The sequence below is a fragment of the Panthera pardus genome, unplaced genomic scaffold (assembly GCF_024362965.1).
Source record: "Panthera pardus isolate Hobbes unplaced genomic scaffold, ASM2436296v1 HiC_scaffold_16, whole genome shotgun sequence".
Classification (NCBI taxonomy): Eukaryota; Metazoa; Chordata; class Mammalia; order Carnivora; family Felidae; genus Panthera; species Panthera pardus.
Genome location: NW_026526721.1, coordinates 155,210,573 through 155,232,769, shown reverse-complemented (window position 1 = coordinate 155,232,769; position 22,197 = coordinate 155,210,573). Strand labels below are relative to the sequence as shown.

The 22,197-nt window shown below is 49.9% G+C and overlaps 1 protein-coding gene across 9 annotated transcripts in view; it reads right to left on the bottom strand.

Annotated features, from left to right (window-relative positions):
- Positions 1-11,276: 11,276 nt before the first annotated feature.
- CNOT10 (CCR4-NOT transcription complex subunit 10) overlaps positions 11,277-22,197 on the bottom strand; it is a 71,149-nt gene continuing 60,228 nt past the window's right edge. For 3 of the 9 annotated variants that reach the window (XM_019418599.2, XM_019418592.2, XM_019418593.2), the window contains exons 14-19: positions 21,005-21,139; positions 17,960-18,090; positions 16,755-16,790; positions 16,427-16,554; positions 12,891-12,966; positions 11,277-11,708 (exon numbers count right to left, since the gene is read on the bottom strand). In XM_019418599.2, the coding sequence (XP_019274144.1) occupies positions 11,557-11,708; positions 12,891-12,966; positions 16,427-16,554; positions 16,755-16,790; positions 17,960-18,090; positions 21,005-21,139 (658 nt within the window). In that variant the 3' untranslated portion in view covers positions 11,277-11,556. Of the gene's footprint in view, positions 11,709-12,890; positions 12,967-14,315; positions 16,230-16,426; positions 16,555-16,754; positions 16,791-17,959; positions 18,091-21,004; positions 21,140-22,197 lie in introns of those variants that run through there. The other 6 variants (XM_019418594.2, XM_019418595.2, XM_053904076.1 and 3 more) reach the window with 4 other exon arrangements.

The window sequence follows — 22,197 nt, the reverse complement described above, 5'->3', positions numbered from 1 at the left end:
ACTATCTTGTTAAAATTCCTTAAAAAAGTGAACTCTTTGGGCCCAAAGGACCTTAACAAAAGCCAGGTTGTCCTGGTCTTTGCTGCTCCTCAAAGGGTTTTACGTGCCGTTTAATGATTTTTCGCGAATAGTTTTTCTTGCCCCTAAAGTTGGATTAATTGAATTTTAATTCGGTGGGATCACCCTCTAAAAAAAGAAACGCGGGCTTTGCGGCTCTAGTTAAGGCCACGAGACCTAATTAAGACCTTCTCCAGCAGACTGGGATGTCTGAAGGGTGGAAAATCCAGGCATGCAGCCGCCTAAACTCACCTCTACTTTGGGTTAAAAGAATCCCAGGGGTGCCTGGGTGGCTCAGTCGGTTGAGCATCCGACTTCGGCTCAGGTCATGATCTCACTGTTCGTGAGTTCGAGCCCTGCATCAGGCTCTGGTGCTGACAGCTCAGAGCCTGGAGCCTGTTTTGGATTCTGTGTCCCTCTTTCTCTCCGCCCCTCCCCTGCTTGTGCTCTGTCTCTATCTTTCAAAAATGAATAAACATAAACAAAAATTGAAAAAGAAAAGAATCCCCTTTTCCTTCTGGGAAAGGAAAGCCCAATGGCCTATGAAAGGAAAGCCGCCCCCCCCCCCCCCCCCCCCGTAGCATTCTCCAGCATCATCCAGGCACCCTCTGGTGGGGGGGGGGGGGGGAGGTATAGGCCTAAATGGCTCCTGTGGCTCGGGTTACCTTCATGTTCCCCGCATTTGTCCTGACCCTTTCAGAACTCTATTCTCATTTACAACAAACAAACAAAACCTTTTCATTTTGATTTTAAAAAACCTTTGGGGAGGCATGCCTGGGTGGCTCAGTTAAGCATCCGACTTCAGCTCAGGTCATGATTTCCGGGTCTACGAGTTCGAGCCCCGTGTCAGGCTCTGTGCTGATGGCTCAGAGCCTGGAGCCTGCTTCCGATTCTGTGTCTCCCTCTCTCTCTGCCCCTCCCCCGCTCACGCTCTGTCTCGTCTCTCTCTAAAAATGGGTAAACATTAGAAAAAGAAAAAACCTTTGGGGCAGCTGGGTGGCTCAGTCAGTTGAGCGTCGGACTCTGTCTCTTGAGAGGTAGGTCTTGATCTCCCGGTTTAGGAGTTCGAGCACCGAATCAGGTTCTGCACTGTCAGTGCAGAGCCTGCTGGGGATTCTCTCTCTCTTTTACTTATTTAATCTTCACCGATCTGGTACTTAATAAGAGCCAGGCACTGTTACCAGCGCTTTACAAATATGACCTCATAGAAGCTTCATAACAGGCCTCCGAGGTTCATGGTATTACACTCCCATTCTGCAGATGAGGAAACTCTAGCAAGAGAGGTGAGTAAGTTGCCCGAGGTCACACAGGAAGGAGTGCCCCTGAGACTCGCACCCAGGCGATTAGGCTCTAGAGTCTGTGTATTTCCCACCTTCCCTGAAGCCAGCTCCAGGAGGAGACGGCATCCAAGTGGATGCATCACCGACAAACTAGAAAGAAAGCAAAGTGGGTCTCTTCCCAAAGGAAACCCATCTTTTGCCCAGTTTGAGAGTTTCATTGGGTGTCATGCCTGGGCAGTGTCTTCACTGGGCCCTTCGCCAACCCCGCCCTCCCCGGGGAGCCCTCTCCACGGGGACAGCAGGAATCTTGTCCAACAGGCTCCTCGGTCCTACTGATGACTGTGGCAACAGGAGCCATGGGGTCCAAGAACTGGGAGGAGGCTTCTATCTTTGTATCCCCTCCCATCCCTGCCCATCTGCAGATTCATTTAGCCCTGAGGTGAGTTAGAAGCTCCCCGAGATCTCCCCTCAACTGCACATGGGACAACCCCAACTCAAGACTCCTATCCACCCTGCATCTCACCAGATGTGGGTCAAGCATGAACCGCTCCGGGCCAGTCGTCTCTCACCTCTGTGGCCCTTCTCCGATCCTAGCAGGTCTCCTCCAACCAACATTTTGGCCACTGCCTGGGTCTGCTCCCCAGATCTCCCACGTCTTTCCCTGGCCTGTGTTTGCTGCTAAAGAAAGCCACAGTAATTACATGGCAGCAGAAAACTGAGTTTCCTGGGGCGACGAGGGCTACCAGGTGGCTCAGTTGGTTCAATGGCCTAGTCTTGATCTCAGCTCAGGTCTTGATTTCATGGTTCTGAGTTCAAGCCCCATGTTGGGCTCTGTGCTGGGCGTGAAGCCTACTTAGAAAAGAAAAAAAAAAAAAAGGAAAAGAAAAGAAAAGAAGAGAGAAAAGAAATTAAAAAAGGAAAGAAAAGAGAGAAAAACGAAAAGAAAAAAGAAAAGGAGAAGAGAAGAGAAAAGAAAAAAAAAGAAAAGACAAGAAAAAAGAAAAAAGAAAAGAAAACAAGAGAAGAAAGAAAAAAGGGAAGAAAAGAAAAAAGAACAGAAAGGAAAGGAAAAGAGAAAGGAAAGGAAACAATTGAGTTTCTCAACCTGGAAGATGTGCCAGTTTAAGGCAGGGAAAGTTGCATGTCTTGGTGCTTTCCTATTGGTTGTTTTGAGCATGATGTGGAAATTGGGATGTTGGAATCTGAACAGACAGGAAAGGAAGAGCTGAAAGCCTTGTCAGAAACCACAGTTCTGGCTTCTGGGGGTACATCAGCTTGGGAAAGGGGTGTCAGGAATGAAAACAATGAGCCTCCAACTCACAAAAATGTGCGTCCAATCATAAGGAATAATCAGAGAGGGGCACCTGGGGGATCCGTCTGTTGAGCATCCGACTTGGGCTCCGGTCACGATCTCGCGGTCCGTGAGTTCGAGCCCCGCGTGGGGCTCGGTGCTGACAGCTCGGAGCCTGGAGCCTGTTTCGGATTCTGTGTCTCCCTCTCTCTCTTCCCCTTCCCTCCTGTGCTCTCTCTCTGTCCCTCCCCCGCTGGCACTTGGTCTGTCTGTCTGTCTGTCTCTCTCAAAAATAAACATTAAAACAAACAAAAAGTAATGATAATCGGATAAATCCAGGTAGAGGAAACCTCTCCAAGACCACTGGCCTGGAGCCCTGAAAACTATCAATGTCCTGAGTGACCATAAAGGCTTGCGGAATGTTCTGAATTAAAGAGGGCCCACGACATCCAAATGCCGCGCAGGATCCTGAAGCGGACTCTGGACGAAGGGGTAAAATGACGGAAGAGGGCACGGTGGGGGCAACTGAGAAAATCTAAATGTGGATTGTGTCCTGCTAAATAAAATTGTAAACGTCTTGGGAGCTATAATTGCGTTTGCTTACGTAGACAATGGCCCTGTTCTGAGAGAGACAGTATCGTTGTGTCCAGCATCTTACTGTCAAAAGTTCACTAGCTAGTTGAGTAAATAAATGAACGCAGGGGTGTGTGCGTGCAGGAGAGAGAGAGGCTGAAGCAAATGTTAGTAAAGCGTTAACAGGTGGACCTAGGACACAAAGGTGTTCACTAGTAAAAGTTGCTTACACTTTTGCACTTTTTTCGACATAAATATTTCATCTCTCTCAAAAGGGAGGAAGACAGGTGAAAATTCCGAAAGGCAATTCATAGAACCTTCCAGAGAACCAACAGCAAGTAGTGACTTATTCTCTCCTTCCCCCAAATAACACAGGACACACACCCTGATGTCCACGGTCTTTCAGGGGAGTCACAGGCCCTGAGGCCCTCTATGCCCCCCCCCCCCCCCCGCCCCAGAATCACAGGGTCTGAGAACTGAGACGCGTCCCTGACAAACGACCCTTTGCCTCCGGTTTCAAACCGCTGTCCCCCCAGCAGCAGACACTCTGCAGTGTGACAGAGACCTTTCCCGGTTTTATTTGTCTGCAATGTGCCCCCGATGGCCCGGTCACCTGCAGCAGTCCCCAGCCCCTCTCTGTCCGGCCCACCTGAAATGAGCCTTCCTCCAGGAAGCCTTCTTTGAATTCTTGGGTCCTTGTCTCGGCCCTCAATTTGGCGTGGGCCTCTGGAGGCTCGGGCCGCGTGCTCCGAACTCCACTTGGGCAGTGTGCCTCAGAGGGTACAGATCTGATTGCCAGGGCGGGAGTGTTTTACACCGTGTCAAGTGGAGACCGATCTATGAATGACTTTCAGTCACTGACCACAGTTTCCTGGACAGGCTGTGACATCAAACCTTGCCTCCCACTTTTAGGTGTTTCAGATTCGCTTGCGGAGAGGAGCGATTTGTTTTTCTATTTTTCCAAACTCGGAGGCAGAATACATGAGCCTCAGCATAGGGTGAAGAAGGTATCCGCCTCTTCCGTTCACCCACAAATAAAGTAAAAGAAAAGCGAAACCAATGAGGTTAAACGACGTAAGACGTATAAGAGGGTATTGAAATTAAATAACGGACTAGAGACGTTTAAATAAAATAAACGAAATTAATTAATGAAATGAACTTGGCCACGTGAAATGAACATGCATGAAACAATAAGCCAAACAAAGTAAGGAAACAGAATACACGAAATAAGAGAAAAGAAATAAAAGGTAAAATAAATACAACTCAATAAAAAAAAACTAAATGACAAAAACAAACAGGAAGAAGAAACAAGATGAAACACATGAAGTGAATCAGGAAAACATCGTCATCATGGAAGGAGACGGTTAGGCAGGCCCCCGGCGTCGCCCAGGGCTAAAGCTCCGGCCTGGGAAACGCGGGGTCCCCTCGGCTGCGCCCGCGCCCCGCGGGGCTCGCTCGCCGCCGACAGGTGGCGCCCTGGGCCCTGAGCATCCAGTCGGCCCGGCGCGGCCGGGGCCTCGGGGAGGCGTGCGCGCTCGGTGCGCCTTTGCTGCGGGACCTCGGGCGACTCTACAACCTGAGGGCTGTGTCCCCTTCGGTAGAAGCGCACGCGCACACGCGCACACGCGCACACGCACACACGCGCGCACACCCGCGGCTGCTCGCTCTGAGCGCCTGCAAAGCGTCACGTGGAGCTCGGGGTTCCTGCCGCCAGGGCACAGATGCGAGTGGGTCACCCAATGCCTTCCTCCTCCTCCTCCTCGATGGAACGAGTTGTTTTATATAAAATAATTGAAGGCGCTAAATAAAGTGGGAGTTGGAGGCGGGGGGCGGGGAAGAACCTGCCCAGTGGCACAAAGGGAAACGATATCCGTTCAGAAAGTTCCAGAGTAGCTACCTGTGGCTTTCCCGGGGATTCAGTGATGGCAGAGGACGTTTGCAAGCGGCCTTTCCGAAGTCCCAGAAGTCCTCGGCCCGCCATGCGGGGGTGGGGTGGGGGTGGGGGTGGGGATGGGGACCAGGGGCCGCTCACATGCAAATGCAGCTGTGACAATCCGGCCGGGCGCCTCCGCGCCTCCGGGAGGCCAGGCTGGAACAAAGAATTAGCATTTTCTATATGTGAAAAGCCCGCATTCCTGGGCGGGGAGGCCGCGAGGGCGCCGGCCCCCCTCCCCATTCACACTCCGGACCACACAGAGAGCCTCTCGCGCCAAATGCTCGAAGGTTCGTTTCAGCTTTTCTTTTGACCCGAGCGATGCATACGAAATGTAGATATTTCCCTAAACGCCGGCTTTGACATTTAATGCGATCCTAAGTAGTCTGAAATGTGGACGGGATTAGGAGGAGGCTTGGGGCCCACAGGGACACTTGGCCAAATCCTCCTAAATCCCCCAGGACAATTGTTTGTCACCACACGGATCCCCTTTGCCCCAAATGAGGGGGCTAATGAACTCGGCTGCCTCCCCGCCCCCCCCCCCCCCGTGGCACCCCCACTCCTACCTCGGAGCCTGCGTCTCTGCCTTCTTCTTCCCAGGGAGAAAGAGGCTGAATGTGTCAATTGCTTGCTTTGTGTGTATCCGGGTTTCCTTACTTCAGGCTGGACCAGCCGAGTTGGACCAGTAACCCATCCATCCCGGGCCACTATTTAACTCACTTGATAAGGCTCAGGAGGTCAAGGATGCGGAGGCCCGGCAAACCTTGTGTTAAGTTAATAGGCCGCCTCCACCTGGAAAGAAGTGGGTCCTGGGACACTGCCAGGCCTAGAAAGAAAAAAAAAGTCACCCAAAATTCCGCTCAGTGGACCTTGCAGGTCTAGAACGATGTCTTCAGAGTACTTGCAACCCCAGAGGGGGAAGACAACAGCTGACAAGAGACAGAACATAGACCGTGCCTGAAGACGTGCCAAGTTCCACGGTGGGGCTCAACGACAAGGCTCACCAGCCCAGAACATACCCGTGGTGAGCATGTCTGGAGTCAATGAAGACTTGGAGTTTAAGACAAATGAAGCTCCTCGGGGGTTGGGGCCACCGAGAGGCAGTGTGGGATGGCTCGGATGTTGGCATGTTGGAACCGGAGGAGAGAGGTTTCTAGGGCGTGGAAGGACAGCAGAGCCCGGGAGGTGGGAAGTGCCGACTCCTTTGGGGAGACGGCAGGGAACCCGGTTTGGGTAACGCGTGCGACATAAAGGAGGGGTCAACGGAGGCTCAGTGGAGCGGAGGAGGTACCACGAAGAGCGCCTTCAGGCCTTCCGGAAGGAACCCCTGGGCGGGATTCAGCACTGTGCTGTAGGCAGTGACCTGCGGGGTTGAGGCAGGGAGACTTGTGACCTGGCGTCACAGAAGGTGAGGACCTGGGCGGGGTGGGTAGAATGGGATGAGAACACAGGAGGCCAGTGTTTACTGAGCAACTACCAGGCCCCCGATCCTGGTATGAAAAACACGAGGCTCCAAATAGAACCGCTGATGCTGAGCCCCTCCTCGCCACACTGAGCCTCAACTTACAGTGTGGGGTCTCCCAGAAACGGAATCTGAATCCAGCTCATCAGATCAGCACCAGTGAGGGCATCTGCCTGATAGCCCTGCCACCTGTAGGTAACTCTGCAGTAACCAACCCTCTTGGCCAGCGTAACTTCCATCTTCCATTCCCTTCTGCCATCTTTCTTCTTTTTTTCTTGCTTCCTTCCTTCCTTCTTCTTTCTTAATGTTTAGTTTTGAGAGAGACAGAGCACAGGCAGGGGAGAGGCAGAGAGAGGGGGAGACAGAATCTGAAGCCAAGGATCCAGGCTCCGAGCCATGAGCACAGAGCCCCACTCGGGGCTCGAACTCATGAACTGCAGGATCATGACCTGAGCTAAAGTCAGATGCTTAACCGACGGAGCCACCCTGGCGCCCCCTGTCTATTATTCTGTACAGGTCCTCAGAGCCCCTTTCCGTTAGACTGAATGCTGCCCGATTGGAATCGGCTTTTGCTCAAACTCTTCAACTTTTTGAGCCGCCTCAGTTTATCTTTTAACATTGGACACATCCGAAGTGAAGAGAGAAGGTAGTTTACCTACGGAGCCCCTGCTCCTACCACCCGTCTGTGGGCCTGCCTCAACGTGTGCCGTTTCCCTAACGAAGCAGGAAGCGGCCTCTGCTCTGATATCCTTTAGGTCACCCCGTGAAAACGGTGGCGTTCCCATTCGGGGCCCAGGCACTTCCAGCTACAGCAAGGGCCGACCCGGCGGGGAGGTGACTATTAGCGCCCTCATTTTACAGATGGAGAGACTGAGGGGCGAAGCAGCACGACTTGCTCCGGCTCACGCGTCCCACGAAGCCAGTCCACGAAGTCATCGGTCACTTTTCTCCCCAAGGCCTCCCCTCCCCGAGGGGAACGGACTGGAGGCCGAGAGAGGGAACACTCAGGCGAAGGAAGTGTGGACAAGGCCTGGGCCGAGCGGGTCGGAGGCTCACAGGAGGGCCAAGTGAACTCCCTGGTGGTGGATGCCCGCCAGCCGGCCGCGCTTTGCGTTCTTCGCCCCGTTTGAATCGTCGCCGGATCCCGGGGAAAGGCACCCTCGTTTGGCCAAGTGGGTAAGAACCCGAGAGAGAGAGGCAGTCATCCGCCCGGCCGCTCGGGCTGAATGAGCGGTCAGAGAGTGGCACACGCGTGCCGGACACGTCAGGGTGCGCGGTCACGACAGGACACGCTGGCGGAGGGTGAGTGGCGTCCCCGCGCAGGCAGGTGGCGGGCCAGGACGCCGGGGCGGGGGTGGGGGACTCCGCGGAGTGGGGCTTGCGGGGAGCCAGCCTCGGATGCGAGGGCCGGGGGTTTAACGGACGACGGTGCCAGCCCTTCTGAGGGTTCACACCTTACGGCTCGGGGACACTGGCGTTCCCGTTCTCGCCGGTCTGTGAGTTTTGCCCTTTTCAAAGCCGGGTAGGTAGCGGAGCCTGAAGAGAAGCTAACGAGCCTCTTCTCAGCATTCACCTCAGGGGCGCCCGGCTGGCTCAGTCAGTTGAGCCTGCGATTCTTGACCCTGGGGCTGTGAGTTCGAGCCCCGCGTTGGGTGGAGAGATTACTTAAAAATAAGATCTTTTTTTTTTTTTTAAATGTGTATTTATTTTTGAGACTGAGAGAGACGCAGCACGAGCAGGGAAGGGGCAGAGAGAGAGGGAGACACAGAATGCGAAGCAGGGCCCAGGCTCTGAGCTGTCAGCACAGAGCCCGATGCGGGGCTCGAACTCACGAACTGTGAGATCATGACCCGAGCCGAAGTCGGACGCTTAACCGACTGAGCCACCCAGGCGCCCCAAAAATAAGATCTTAAAAAAAAGTCACAACCCTCGGACGTAAGGCTTAAGATTGATGCCTACAACACCCATATCTGCTTACAGAAAACCATATGCCACAGAAGAAGAGGTACGTGTCACAAGAGAGCCAAAGGGGGAAGAAACCGGGGACACCTGGGACAGACTTCAGGGAAATGGCATTTAAAATCTTTTAGCGGATTAGGATTACCTCACGTAAGAAAGGTGGCGGTCACAAACTGGGACAGGAAGGAGTGGGAGGGCTTCCTGGCTGACGCCAACAGCCACGCAAGTACAGACAGCCACGCGAGCTAAGAGCTTCTGTGGAATGTGCTGGCATCTGCACAGGGTGGACTCTGGAAGGCACGGCTGGGCCGACAAGGCGTCGGGAAGAGTGCTCAGGCTGGAAACTCACCGACCTGGCCTCCCCTTAGGGTGTGCAGGGAGATCCTGGCAACGACAGTGGGATCTCTTTCCCGGCCTTCCCTGCAGCTAAGGGTGGCTACCTGACTTGACCGGACAAAGGAGATGTGAAACTGAGGTCTACTGGGGGTTTCTGGGAAAGTGTGTTCCTGAGAGTCTCCTGTGAGGACAGGTTGCCTTAGCCCTCCTCTTCTTGCCTTCAATGCAGACATAATGATGGAACATCCTGTGACCGGGGACAAAAGCCCAGATGCTAAGGCCAACGGCAGGGAAAACTAGAGCGGAGTCCCCGAGGGCATCACTGAGCACTAGAACCAAGGCCGACAGCTGCCTATGTATCCACTTCTCAAGCGAGAGAAAAAGGCTTTGTTAAAATTATTAGCCTATTGGGGCGCCTGGGCGGCTCCATCGGTTGCGCGTTCGACTTTGCCTCAGGTCATGATCTCACGGTTCGTGGGTTCGAGCCCCGCGTCGGGCTCTGTGCTGACAGCTCAGGGCCTGGAGCCTGCTTCGGATTCCGACTCCCTCTCTCTCTGCCCCTCTCCTGCTCACGCTGTCTCTGTCTCTCAAAAATAAATAAATGTAGAAAAAAAATTTAAAAAAAATATTAACCTATTGTGTACCAACAGCCCAATGTATTCTCTACTTAACACAGCAATATGGGGCCTCACCTGCTCACAGCTGTTCTGCTTTCCCACAAACCAAGTGGCAAGCAAGGAAAGTTCTCATTTCTTGAGATTTATGCAAAGATGTATTGTCCTCAAGTACAATGAACAGGCCTCTCCATTTCACACTACCATGATCCTCTGCAGTTTACCAACTTATAAGTTCTGTGGACTCACTCTCCAGAAATGCCCAGGCCTAACAGTTCTGCCACCCTCCTGCAGCACGACTGGGTCCCCCAGAGCTGCTGCTGATCTGGGGCTGACAGCACGGAGTCTGCTTGGGATTCTCTCTGCCCTTTACCAGCTTGCGTTTTCTCTCCCAAATAATAAACATAAAAAGTGGAGAAAGACCCCCCCCCCCCCCCGCCCTTCTCTGAGTCCTTTGTGGGCAATGTCTAGTTACCTCCACAAATACCTTGTTCTGGTAGATGTCCCTATCGGAAGCGAGTTCAGCAACAGAGTAGGTCACATCAAGTGTTGAGTAAATGATGTGCTGTTATCCAAACACTTTCCTCTCCAGGTGTGAAAATGGGGAAGTACAGAGATCAGCTGGGGTGTCATACTTCCCTGTCTGAACGTGGTCTCCAAACTGGGGAACTGAAGAGGTGTAGACAGCAAGGGACACTTCTAAACAGCAAGCTTGGATGAACCTACCAAACACGGTCTCAACCAGAAGGTCCCCCAGTTTTTTCTTTTTCTTTTTTTTTTAAAGATTTTAAGTAACCTTCATACCCCACGTGGGACTTGAACTCACAACCCTAAGGATCAAGAGTTGCATGCTCCTTTGACTGAGCCAGCCAGGTGCTCCTCACCCAATTTTTCTAAACAAGTCTGTATTACGGCTTTTTTATCCCAAAGTTAATGTGTTGACCTTATGGACAAATTTTGGTCATGTCAATCCCATAGCATATACCCGTCTCTTGAAAAGATGCAATTTTTAAAAAAATTATTCTTTCGGGGCACCCGGGTGGCTCAGTCAGTTGAGCGTCTGACTTAGGCTCAGGTCATGTTCTCACAGTCTGTGGGTTTGAGCCCCGCGTCGGGCTCTGTACTGACAGCTCAGAGCCTGGAGCCTGCTTTGGATTGTGTCTCCCCCTCTCTCCCTGCCCCTTCCCCACTCACATTCTCTCTCTTGCTCTCAAAAGTAAACATTAAAAAACTTTTTTTTAAAAAATTATTCTTCTAAGTAATGTCTACACCCAACATAGGACTCAAACTTATAACCCGAGATCAAGAGTCACATGCTCTACGACTGAGCCAGCCAGGCGCCCCAGAAAGATGCAATTTTTTAACTTTTCGTTTGCACCTGCACGGGGCTTAGCCATGAACCTGGGGCTCCCTGCTGACAGCCTCCAGAAGCGGGGCCTCTGCCTGAGGGTGCAGGCGGGGTGAACAAAACCAGCGCCCTCAACCGGCTTGCTCTTCATCTCTAATCTTGAAGCAAGTGATTCCTATCAGCCCAGTTGTCTCCTCTGAAGCCAATTTTACTGGCCCCGTGGGTTTCACTCTGCATTTTCTGGTCCTTTCAGTCCCAAGGAGGCAGAAAACACATCGGTGTCCCTCCTCTCTGCCCCCAGGCCAGCTGCTGGGTTGGCTGCTCATCTACTGACAGCTGTGGCAGGTTTGAAAGCTTGAGCACTAAACCTCAGGGGCTAAGACAGTCCAACGGCTGCAAGAACAACAAAACTGTACAAGACTCTTCTGGTAAGACCGTGTTTTACTTGCCTATGACACAGATACATCACATAATGGCTCACAGTTTAAGACTAAAGAAGAACAGATGAAAATGAGTTTGTGAACCCTTAATTTTAACTAAGCTTCCTGCAAAAAGAAAACCAGGGGTTAGAATCGTTTCAAAAGCGTGTCTTCAAAACTAGCACCTTTCACCATCTTTCTTTTATTCGTTCTGCCGTGATACAACTGAAAAGGCCTGTAGATACCCCCCGGTCTCAAGTAACAGTTTTCTGAGAGCAAAAATGTCACTTTCTGTGTGCAGTGAAAGCCGGCATTTGGATGGGCTGGACCGGGTGGACAGGCTGGAACACTGGCTTCTTTCTCATCTCAGACAGTGTTTTCACCGCAGGAAGCAGCTGATTCCTTTTGATGATCTGTAAGGCCAGCTGGGTGTTACCTATAAAAACACTTCCCGTTAACGAAGCAGCATAAACACCATCACGCACAAAGCGAGCCATCAGCAGCGTGCAAGGGAGTCAAAGGTGGTCCAGGAGAGCAGCAGTCTGCCGCCGTTGCTGCACCCTGAAGCCACATAACACATCTGTCCCATCCCCTGAAACCGATTTCAGAGACACGGGGTGCGCCCTGGGCAAGAGCCCCACAGTGATTCGAAGACACAGCCCAGCTTGAGAACTGGTCTCCGAAGGTCGACTGCATGGAAGAGGGCTCTGGGACCAGTGGGCCAGCCCTAATCACAGCTTTCGGGAAGCCAAGGCCAGCTGGGTACCAGGCACTTAAATGCTGGCGACAGCTATAAAAAGAAAGGAACCGGGGCGCCTGGGTGGCTCAGTCGGTTGAGCCGCCGACTTCGGCCCAGGTCACGATCTCGCAGTCCGTGAGTTCAAGCCCCGCGTCGGGCTCTGTGCTGACGGCTCGGAGCCTGGAGCCTGTTTCAGATTCTGTGTCTCCCTCTCTCTGACCCTCCCCCATTCATGCTCTGTCTCTGTCTCAAAAATAAATAAACGTTAAAAAAAAAAAAAAATTAAAAAGAAAGGAAGCATGTAAGGATTCCCACGATCAAAAGGAGACACGACTTAGAACTCTTAGTATGTCTGTTTCTTTAATTTCCTCCACACAGGTCTCCTCTCTGCTTCACGCTGTCTTAGACAGGGCCCGCAGCCGTTCTTCTCAGAAGCCACGTCCTCAAGGGTTGTATGTGCTCAGAGGTATGGCCTGGATTTAGGTTTGGATGATTCTCAGCAAAACTGGCTTCCTGTAAAACTCACTAATGACATCTATGTTCCAAGTGCTACAGTGTACAACTCTTAGCGACTGGCGTCCTGACTCATGTTCTCAATTCATTTGGGCTGCCTAAGAGAAAGGTTAATTAGCAGGGATTAAACCGTAATTAGCTGTCAGAAGCTATGCTTCCCTGCCTTTTCACAGATTAAAAAAAGAAGCAGATATGGCTCACTCGCAAGAAGCAGGAATCTGTAAGATACCAAAAGTTCACCGGTAGGAGAACTTGATGGGCAATACGTTCAAGGAAGGCAAAGTTTCAGATTCCAGGAGGTAAAGCAGACACCAAAAGCCTGGGGCTCTTTGAAAGGGTCCGGTCCTAACGAGAGAGAAGACTCACCATTCTGCAGCTCGAGGTAGACCGCCAGTAAGATGGCCTCAGGGGGCACCTCCTTAGGGTGGATCATTGAAGCCGCCTGTGCTCGAAACAAAAAGACCCCCCGTGAAAAACCAACCGCTCGAGACAAACTCCAAGGAATGCCGACAGGGGAAAAACGAAGCCTACCAATGGCAAGTTCGCAAACTGGTGCAGCTCCTTCTCACAGGAGCTCCCAGGAGCGACTACAGTTCTGCTCTGACATCTGCCCTTGTCCCTACAGATTCAACTGCACATGTAATTTTTAGTTCGATGATTTTCCTTACCTAGGAATTCCTTTTTAAAAATATTTTTTTTAACATTTTATTTATCTTTGAGAGAGAGACAGAGAGAGAGAGGACAAGTGGGAGAGGGGCAGAGAGAGAGGGAGACACAGAATCCGAAGCAGGTTCCAGGCTCCGAGCCATCAGCCCAGAGCCCGACGCGGGGCTCGAACCCACAGACCGTGAGATCGTGACCTGAGCCGAAGTCGGCCGCTCGACCGACTGAGCCACCCAGGCGCCCCCATCATGAATTCTTAATAGGGGAAAACTTTTCTTCCCTCTTGGTTTTTGCCTGCTTGGGGTTTTTCTCCCATGTGTTGACTCTATTTGGTTTTAAGAAGATGTCAGACATTTCTCATTCTACACTCCAGTCACTCACTGGTGCAGGTCTGTTGGTGGCTTTCACTCTAGACATCGTTGCATTTATATTCAAATCTGCATGTCCATTTGTGTTCCTAAGTGACAACTCAGTATCGTAGGCCCCAAGTTCCCAACCTAAGCAGTAAGAATTCAAACTAAAAAGAAAAAGTTGGTGACACGGGGGCACCCGGGTGGCTCAGCTGGTTAAGCATCCGGCTCTAGATTTCAGTTCAGGTCATGATCTCATGGTTCACCAGTCTGAGTGCGTGTTGGGCTCTGTGCTGACAGTGTGGAGTCTGCGTGGGATTCTCTCTCTCCCTCTCTCTCTGCCCCTCCACAACACTTGCTCTCGGGGGGGAAAAAAAGGCCACCAAAAACTTAGAAACAAGCATACCACTAAGCATTTTCGATGTCCTCATTCTTGAGGACTGAAATAGCACTCTGTCAAATAAAATAATTTAACTATTTAAGCAACACGCTGTCCTTTTCTGGACCCGAGGGTCACATCTCCAGCTAGCAGTTTCTCCCTGACCAGTCCTGAGAAAGGACGCCGGGCTTGCTCTGGGTCAGCCGTGCCGAGACCAGAGGTCTGTTTCCTCAGGCTGGGCCTCTCTGGGCTGCAGCCCTTTCCCCACCCGCACTATCAACTCGTATTTCCCCATCCAGTCTCGGGTGCTCTGGTGCCAGGCTGGTCTGCCTGCTCCCTGATCAGAAAGTGCACTCGTACAGCCGCTTCCTGACCAGACGGGAAGTCTTAGTCCGTGCGGCTAAGACACGGACTCATCCTGAGAACCACAGGCGTGCAAACGGCTAACAGTAATGCAAACAGATTTCCCCAAATGCTAGGGAGAGAGGAGAGCAAATGCACCGTGGATACGCAGACAAAAATAGGTTTCTGGGGAACGGAGAGCTTCGGGGAGGCGCCCGCCTCAGTCCTCTCTCTCAGAATGGAATCGGAGCAGAAAATGGGGAGACAGGACTCGCAGGCCCAGCTGTGGAGATGGGAGACGTCTGGGGGACCAGACGCTTGCACAAGGTCAGCTCCCGGCAGCCCCAGGAGAAATTTCGGGTGAGCAGGGACTCGCACCCAGGGCACACGACCTAAGTTCCTCACGAGTGATGCAGGGAGGCTTTTGTTCCTCTCACCACCGCCCTGAGGGGCAACCACTCGGTTCAGGAAACAGAGTTCACACTTCCGGGCCAAGCCTCATTCGGGCAAGAGCCTCTTCCCAGCATGCTGTGGGTGCTGCAATGTCCACTTTGCCTCCAGGTGGCTAGTTACCGCAGGTCACTTATCGTTCTCTGCGTGGACTACGGTCTGCAGCTTTCCCGCAGGTACGAGAATTCACAGCAGCAATTTTATGAGACTTGCTGGTGCTGTGCTCACTGGCCGTTCAGCAAGGCTAGTGGTGGGCAGGGAACCTCGGAACCATCTCCGCAGAGCACGGCCCTGCCCTCCCAGGCAGGGCGGGCCTCCCAATTAACACAGGTTCAGGCACTGGATTAACCTAAACCCCAAGGGACCAAAACAACCCCGCCCCTTCAGACCCAGAGCCAGCCCTGACCCATCTGTCTCTCCCGGCGTGGCAGCCGCCGCGGCCACCTGCTGCACGAGAACCTGAGCTAGACTGTGCACGCTGCAGCTTGGATCAAAGGCCCTGTTTGCTCCAGTCACTGGGGTCCATGGGCACTCTCAGAAGGGTTGTTAAATACCCTAGCCCTGCCACTAAGAGCAGTGAGTTTTTCAACTCCTTCCCCGTCAACTTGTGTGACTCAACTGCGAGATGACAGCACACACGTTTCCCTGGATAGTCCCATCACTCAACTTTTCTGATTTGGGATCAGAAGTGCCGACGAGATGCCACTAAGTTAACTAGATATCACTCTTGGCTATTTCTGCACGGTAAGGTTCTTCAATGCTATACACAATATGGTGGACTTCCTAGGAAACTTCCAGGAGCCACCATTATCTCTGGAGAACAGGTTCAATTTCAACGTCAGTTCCCCCGACAAGCATACAGGGACGTGGGCCCTCTCATGTGCTGCCGGTGAACACACCATTCGGCACAAACTCTCCGTATTTGAAGTCTTAGAAGTCTGCATCCCTCTGACCTTGCAATTCCCTTCTTAGGCAGGGTCGTAGCATGCCTACCTGTTTACTGTCTTATTCCCATGGCTTACTGAGAAATAAGTGCTCAGACACTTGCTGAATGATTATCCTTTTGAGGAATTGCCCCTTTCTGAGTCTGTGACATCCCTCTGGAGCTGCCACTGGTGTTACATCCTCCCCTTGTATAGGTAAGGGTCCGTGACTCATCGGGGATGGGCGGGAATCCTAAAGAGGCTCACTCAAAATCTTCCCGGGGCCCTAGTGATGATGCACCATTTCAGCGGCAGGATTCAGGGGTGCATTTCAGGGACAGGCTGCCAGCTCTCTGTCTGAAGTCTCTTGCTTTAGTGCTCCAGCCCCACGGTTCGTGCCCTGCCGCCCCATGACCAGTCTCCGCAGCTTCTAGCGTGCCCTTCGACAGCTCTTTTATGCACGTACAAAAGGTCCTTTCACTTAGCAGGTCTCGGATATGTCATCATTTTGCTACACAGAGTTTACAGATGCACGTGTTCGGCTATATGGATGCACCATTACTTAGATGATCCCTTATTTACATTGGTTTCCAGTCTTCTGAAATTTTAATTATTAAAACTATCAGGAAGAACTCTCCAGTAAGTGCCTAGTTCATTTTCAATAGCTGATCGGTTGTTTACCTTGCAAGGGTATTTTTAAGCTTGGGAAAGTAATATTCTGATTTTTAACAAACTGACCAGAGCCTCAAACTCAGCAACAAGACCCATAGACTGCAAACCTTTTGCTGGCCTCACCTGGTGCAGACACTTTCGAGCCTTGTCGTATTCGCTCCGCAGACAGTAGGCGCTGCCGAGATTGAACAGCATCACGGTCCTGGCAGAGGTGACGGAACTGGGGTAGCACTGGGGGGCCCGCTTCCCAGCTGGGGAAAAAGAGCGCGGACCGTGCTGAAGAGGCCAGGGCAAGGGCAAGAGCGCCACCCAATCGACCGCCCCAGCGGCTGCGCAGAATAGAGCTCAGCCCTATTTTTAGGCTGACAAATGAAGGACACAGAAGGCTTGAGTCTACATCTTTGGGATGTGAGCGAGGCTACTTTAAGTATTTACGAAACTTCTTACTCACAGGATTCCATTGCTTCATTTTCACCTTTGTCCGATCCTACAAAGACAAGAAAACAAACCTGAGGGGGGTTGGACAACACGGCGTATTTTCTAGAAACCTAGTCTGTTTATGAAATGGAAAAATCCACTCTATCGAAGCAATCTCTCAGTATGTCGTGGGAGGCTCTACTGGAGGATACCGGTAGGTAGCCCCCTCCCCCCATGCCTGCATAATAATCTTGAATACAATGAATGCCAGTCTTGCTTCCTTAAAAACTTAGCCATGATTTAAAACTCACTTTTGAATGCTTTCTACTTTTCCCTGGACTGCTGAATCCCTCCAAAGAGAAAAATACAGTATGAGAATCAAAACGAATCGTTCTAGAGGTGCCTGGGTGGCTCAGTCGGTTAAGTGTTAGATTCTTTTTTTTTTTTTTAATTTTTTTAATGTTTATTTATTTCTGAGAGACAGAGAGAGAGAGAGAGAGAGAGAGAGAGAGACAGAGAGCAAACAGGGGAGGGGGAGAGAGAGAGGGAGACACAGAATCCAAAGCAGGCTCCAGGCCCTGAGCTGTTGGCACAGAGCCCGATGCGGGGCTCAAACTCTTGCACTGAGATCATGACCTGAGCTGAAGTCAAACGCTCAAGCCACTGAGCCAGCCAGGTGCCCCTAAGTGTCAGATTCTTGATAATGCCTCAGGTTGATATCTTGCAGGCTGCAGGATCAAGCCCCGGGGTTGGGCTTTGCCCTGAGCGTGAAGCCTGCTCGGGGTTCTCTCTTCTCTCTGTGCCCGGCTCCCATGCATGCACACACGCTCTCTCAAAATAAATACACACAAACGTTTCAAAACAAAACAAATTTTTCTAATACTACCATGCTTTCAAAAGTGAAAACTGATTTAAAATAGTCTCTCTTTTCTTTTTGGTAAGTAATCTCTACATCCAACACGGGGCTCGAACTCATGACCCCGAGATCAGAGTTGCACGTTCTACCAACTGAGCCAGCCAGGAACCCCTCTATAATGAGCATTTAGACCATATGATAATCAACTCCCAGATCTACCCAGCAAACAATTACTACAAAGTAAGTACAGCCAAATTTGTAGACGGCCAACCTAAAATTTCCTTCCCTTTCCAACTGTGCCCTTGAATTTCCACACATCCTGAGTTACAACAGGAAGGCTGTGGAAATGGTGACCAGTTCTGATCAAATGTGTCCTCACGAACCTTGGTCCTGTTCATTTGAAGAGATGCCCAAGGAAACATCAGTGACATTCTCGGGGTTCAAGTGAGTAATGGCATCAGATATCCTGTCCAGAGAGATGAGGGCTTCTGCAGCATATAAATGGCCCAAAAACCTAAATGAAATAAACAGATCACATACACACAACACCCAGTGTACAACAAGCTTTGGTGTACATATGCTTCATGTATTTCACGTCTATAAATGGATTAATTAAGGGCTAAATTTTATCTCTTTATAAAAGTATCTTAAAATATACAACAATTGTTTATATTAGCTAAGCTGGAACAAATGACATGCGTCAATTAAGAAAGCAGCTGACAACAGGCAAACATACTGTTCTGTTTATGCAGAAAGTAACATCAACATGAAGCTCTGTTTTAGAACGAAGTTCTAAAACAGCAGCTCGGTCGAAGGATGAAGCCATCAGGCTCTGCTGCTGGACGGGTCCAGAGACAGCGGAGGGCCAGACTGGACTGAGACCAGATGTGGGTTGGACCAACTTTACTTCTATTCCAGAGGTTTCCTGCTTTGTCAAATCTACTTTATGCCCACTGACATCAGGACAGATACACATCCTCCTGGCTTACAACAGCCTGCTTCTTCCAGTCCTTTGCTTACAAGATGATTTTTCCCTACGATCACCTGGTTGATTTTTCAAAAATAAAACGGGATTAGATATTTTACACGCTTGCTGAAAATCTTAATGACTTTTTCTACATGAGAACAAAACTTTTATCGATTTAAAGTTCTCCAAGTTTGGTCCCACGTTTCTATATCCAGTCACTATTCCCACCCCCTCAGAGATGGCTCTTCATCCCACCAGACAGTGTCCTGGGCTGGGCACACCCACTGCTCCCCGGTGGCCTTGCCTTCTTGGGCAAGCCTGGCCTCATCCCCACAAGCCAATATCTACTCCTCTTCTTTTTTTAAAGATTGACTTACTTAGGATTTTATTTGTAAAGTAATCTCTACATCCATGATGGGGCTTGAACTCACAACACCAAGATCAAGAGTTGGAGACTCCACTGACTGAGCCAGTCAGGGGCCCCCCCATATTTTTTTTTAAATTTTTTTACTTACTTAATTTATTTAATCTCTATGCCCAACTCCTTTTAAATGGTTAGCTCAGGTCTCACCTACTATAGCTAGCCTGCCCCAACTGAATCTGTCCCCATGAATCTCAAGCCCTCAAATTTTAGGCTTTTTTCAATATAATCTTTTTAGGGATTTTTTAATATGCATTAACTACTCAAGAGCTCTTTAATTTTTTATTAAGGAATTTCTTCTAAGTACCAGGAGCTGCAATGACTTTTTACTTTGCTTCTCCACCAAATACTCTAACAGAACGGACAAGTTTTTAAAAAATCAGTAACTTCAATTATATTTTGAAATAAGATAATTTGAAGTTTTTCTTTAGTATCCACAAGCCAGTAATCATTGCAAAACACAAACACATATATCTAAAGAACTAGTTCAAATTGTTTTCTGTGAATTTATTTCAAGACATTTTCCGTTTTTAGCCAAATGCAACGCCTTCGTGACACCCAAAGCCAAGAAACCTTTGACTACGTGTCCAGAAAGCAACAAGGAGTGAGGGGGGTCGAGCTGCTGAGCTGCCAGATGCAGAACGACCTACCTGTCTTTACTGGGAAGACAGACAGCGATCTCGCTGTTCACTAAGAAACCAACACTCAGGAAAGGAGAGTTAAGAGAATCAAAAAAGAAATGACCCGACATGACTTGGCCAATCCCCTGAAAGTTGATAAATGAACTTAGAAACCGTCCAACAGAGGGCACGAACCTACTTGGGATTTATCTGAGAATAGGGACCACAATGTCAACCCAAGAATTTTAAGAAGCAGTGAGGACTTGGGTTTCATTTCTGTTGAAAAGAAAAACAGAACACCGCTCTGGCTCTCGCACTGGCCGAGCGCGTCACAGCCACAGCCTGAGCGCTGGATTGTGGCGATGGCTGTGGCAGCCGACCCGGCTGGCTGGGACTTCGCTGGGGCTTCACGGAGCTGGGCGACGGAGCCTCCCCTCAGAGGGAGCCCGCCTGCCTCCAGCTGGAACTCAGGCTCCCTCCCGGCCTGGCCTGGACGGATGCTGGATGAGGTTTTCTTGCAGAAGGGCAGCTGTCTTAGGTCTGAATTGTGGCAGTCTCTTACCTCACCGGATGCTCTTTTTTTTTTTTTTTTTTTTGAAATACAAACGTGTGTTTGGGGAACACTGGCCTGAAACAGCCTTAATCGATGTTAATTTTAGATGCTTGTATACAGTAATACGTTTTCTTGAAGACAAAAATAATTAAACGTTAGCAGAATTATCCCTCAGAGTCCGATCTCACAATTCTAAGCACTGCACATTATAAACAAGACCACTAAAACGCAAGAGTAAGTCATTCTATTTTGGAGATCATAAGTATTCACCCACAGGATGAATGAGAAAAACAACTTTCCTAATGGTATGCAGAGTATTTGTGGCTTTGAGTAAAAGCCGCATACAAAGATTCAGAGGGTGCCGCTTCTCATTCAATTTCCATAAAAGGAAAGATGTGCTTTAGCAAATGTTAGAATGACAATGACACTACTAGTGAGGAGGCCTCTGCGGAGTCTGAATAAAACTCCTGTACTCAGAATGCTTGTCGGCCCCTTGAAACCGCAGTCCTTGCATCAGATTTATCCCGTTGAAGAAACTCCTTGTCGTGTGGGACTTCTCCCTGAGGACTCCCTTTATCTTGGGGACCAATATGTGGACACGCGCTCCAGACAGGCCCAGCAGCGGACAGGAGACACTGAGCAGTTCCCACTTCCTGACGCCCCGTCCAGCAAACGCTATCGCTGTTAATCCTTGAGGTCCAAGGGAAAAGAGCCTCACACGGAATTACCAAATTAATGCTTCAATCAGTTGCCTTGTCTAGATAATCTACATCCCACCGAGGGGGCAAAAAGCAGCAATATGCACCAAAAACTATCGAAAACCCCCACACAAAACAAACCCGGACGCACAGGGCAAGCCACACTTACTTAAGGGATCCTGACAGCTTGGGCTGCTGAAGAAGTTTATCTGCGTGATTCAAAGCCATAAGGTTATCACCTAAAGCCAGAGCCACGTAAGCACTGCAGGCAAGTATGGAGCATCTGGAACACAAAAGGGAAGGGCTGAAAACCTGAGTTACAAAATTGACAACAGCTGTATTTGTTATTCAATAGGAAAGAAGGCCCTGATTATAGCTGTGACAATCTGGAAAGGAGGAAGCCACGGTTAAGCGTTAGGATGAAGGAGAAACTACCATCTAAGGCACGCTGTGCTGCCATTTACCTAAATCACCTTTAGCTTCCATCCGGCTGACTCCCATCTCTAACAAAATAACCAAAAGAGTTACAATATATATTTTGCCTGTCAAAAAAAGGATGCAGTTACGGGCCTAGTGAGAACTTACTTCCCACAGAACATTTAACATCCTGGAAATACAGTTACAGAAGCAGATCTTATTTTTTCAAACCCATCTCCTGAAGAAATACAATCAAGTTACTAACAAATCCACTTAGCTTCCTGTAAAGTGTTCCTCTCTGAACCTGTTAAGAAGTCTATAGTTCTCCCTAAGCAACAGTATCAAGACTAACTAAAAGAATTCCATTCACCTACACACTATGTGAATATTCAAGAGAGAAAGCAGGCTGAAAAGCTACGTGTGAAGATAAGAAAATTCAGGTTACGTTGATTTTGCTAAGTTGGGCTGGAAAGCTAAATTTCCATTCGGTTTTCTACTTAACGGGCAGCTCATTTACGGCAGGTCTAGCCAAGGACTTGGCACTAATAGATCACTTGAATGTTAAACAACCGCTCTAAAAAGCGATCTTAAAATAAACCCCTGTCAAGTAGAAATGAGGTCTGAATGGCCAGCCACAAGGGAACCAACGAAGATACAGGGTTTTGAGCTATGTTTACAAATTACAGTACATATGTGTATCATTAAGTGCATTTGGGTTGCGATTTCAGGCTAAGCAAAATGGAACCACTGCATCACCGCAGTTTTCTAGTAATCTGAAATCCTCTGACTAGAAACGGCCCTTCTGAAAGCACAGTGGGGCAAATCCAGAAGCGACCTGCTGTTTCCGCTTCACTGGATGACTCCTGGTTTCTGGAACCTTGGAAACTTGTCCACTGAAGGCAAAGTGCTCCCTCGGCATCGAAGAACACAGAAAGGTAGACTGGT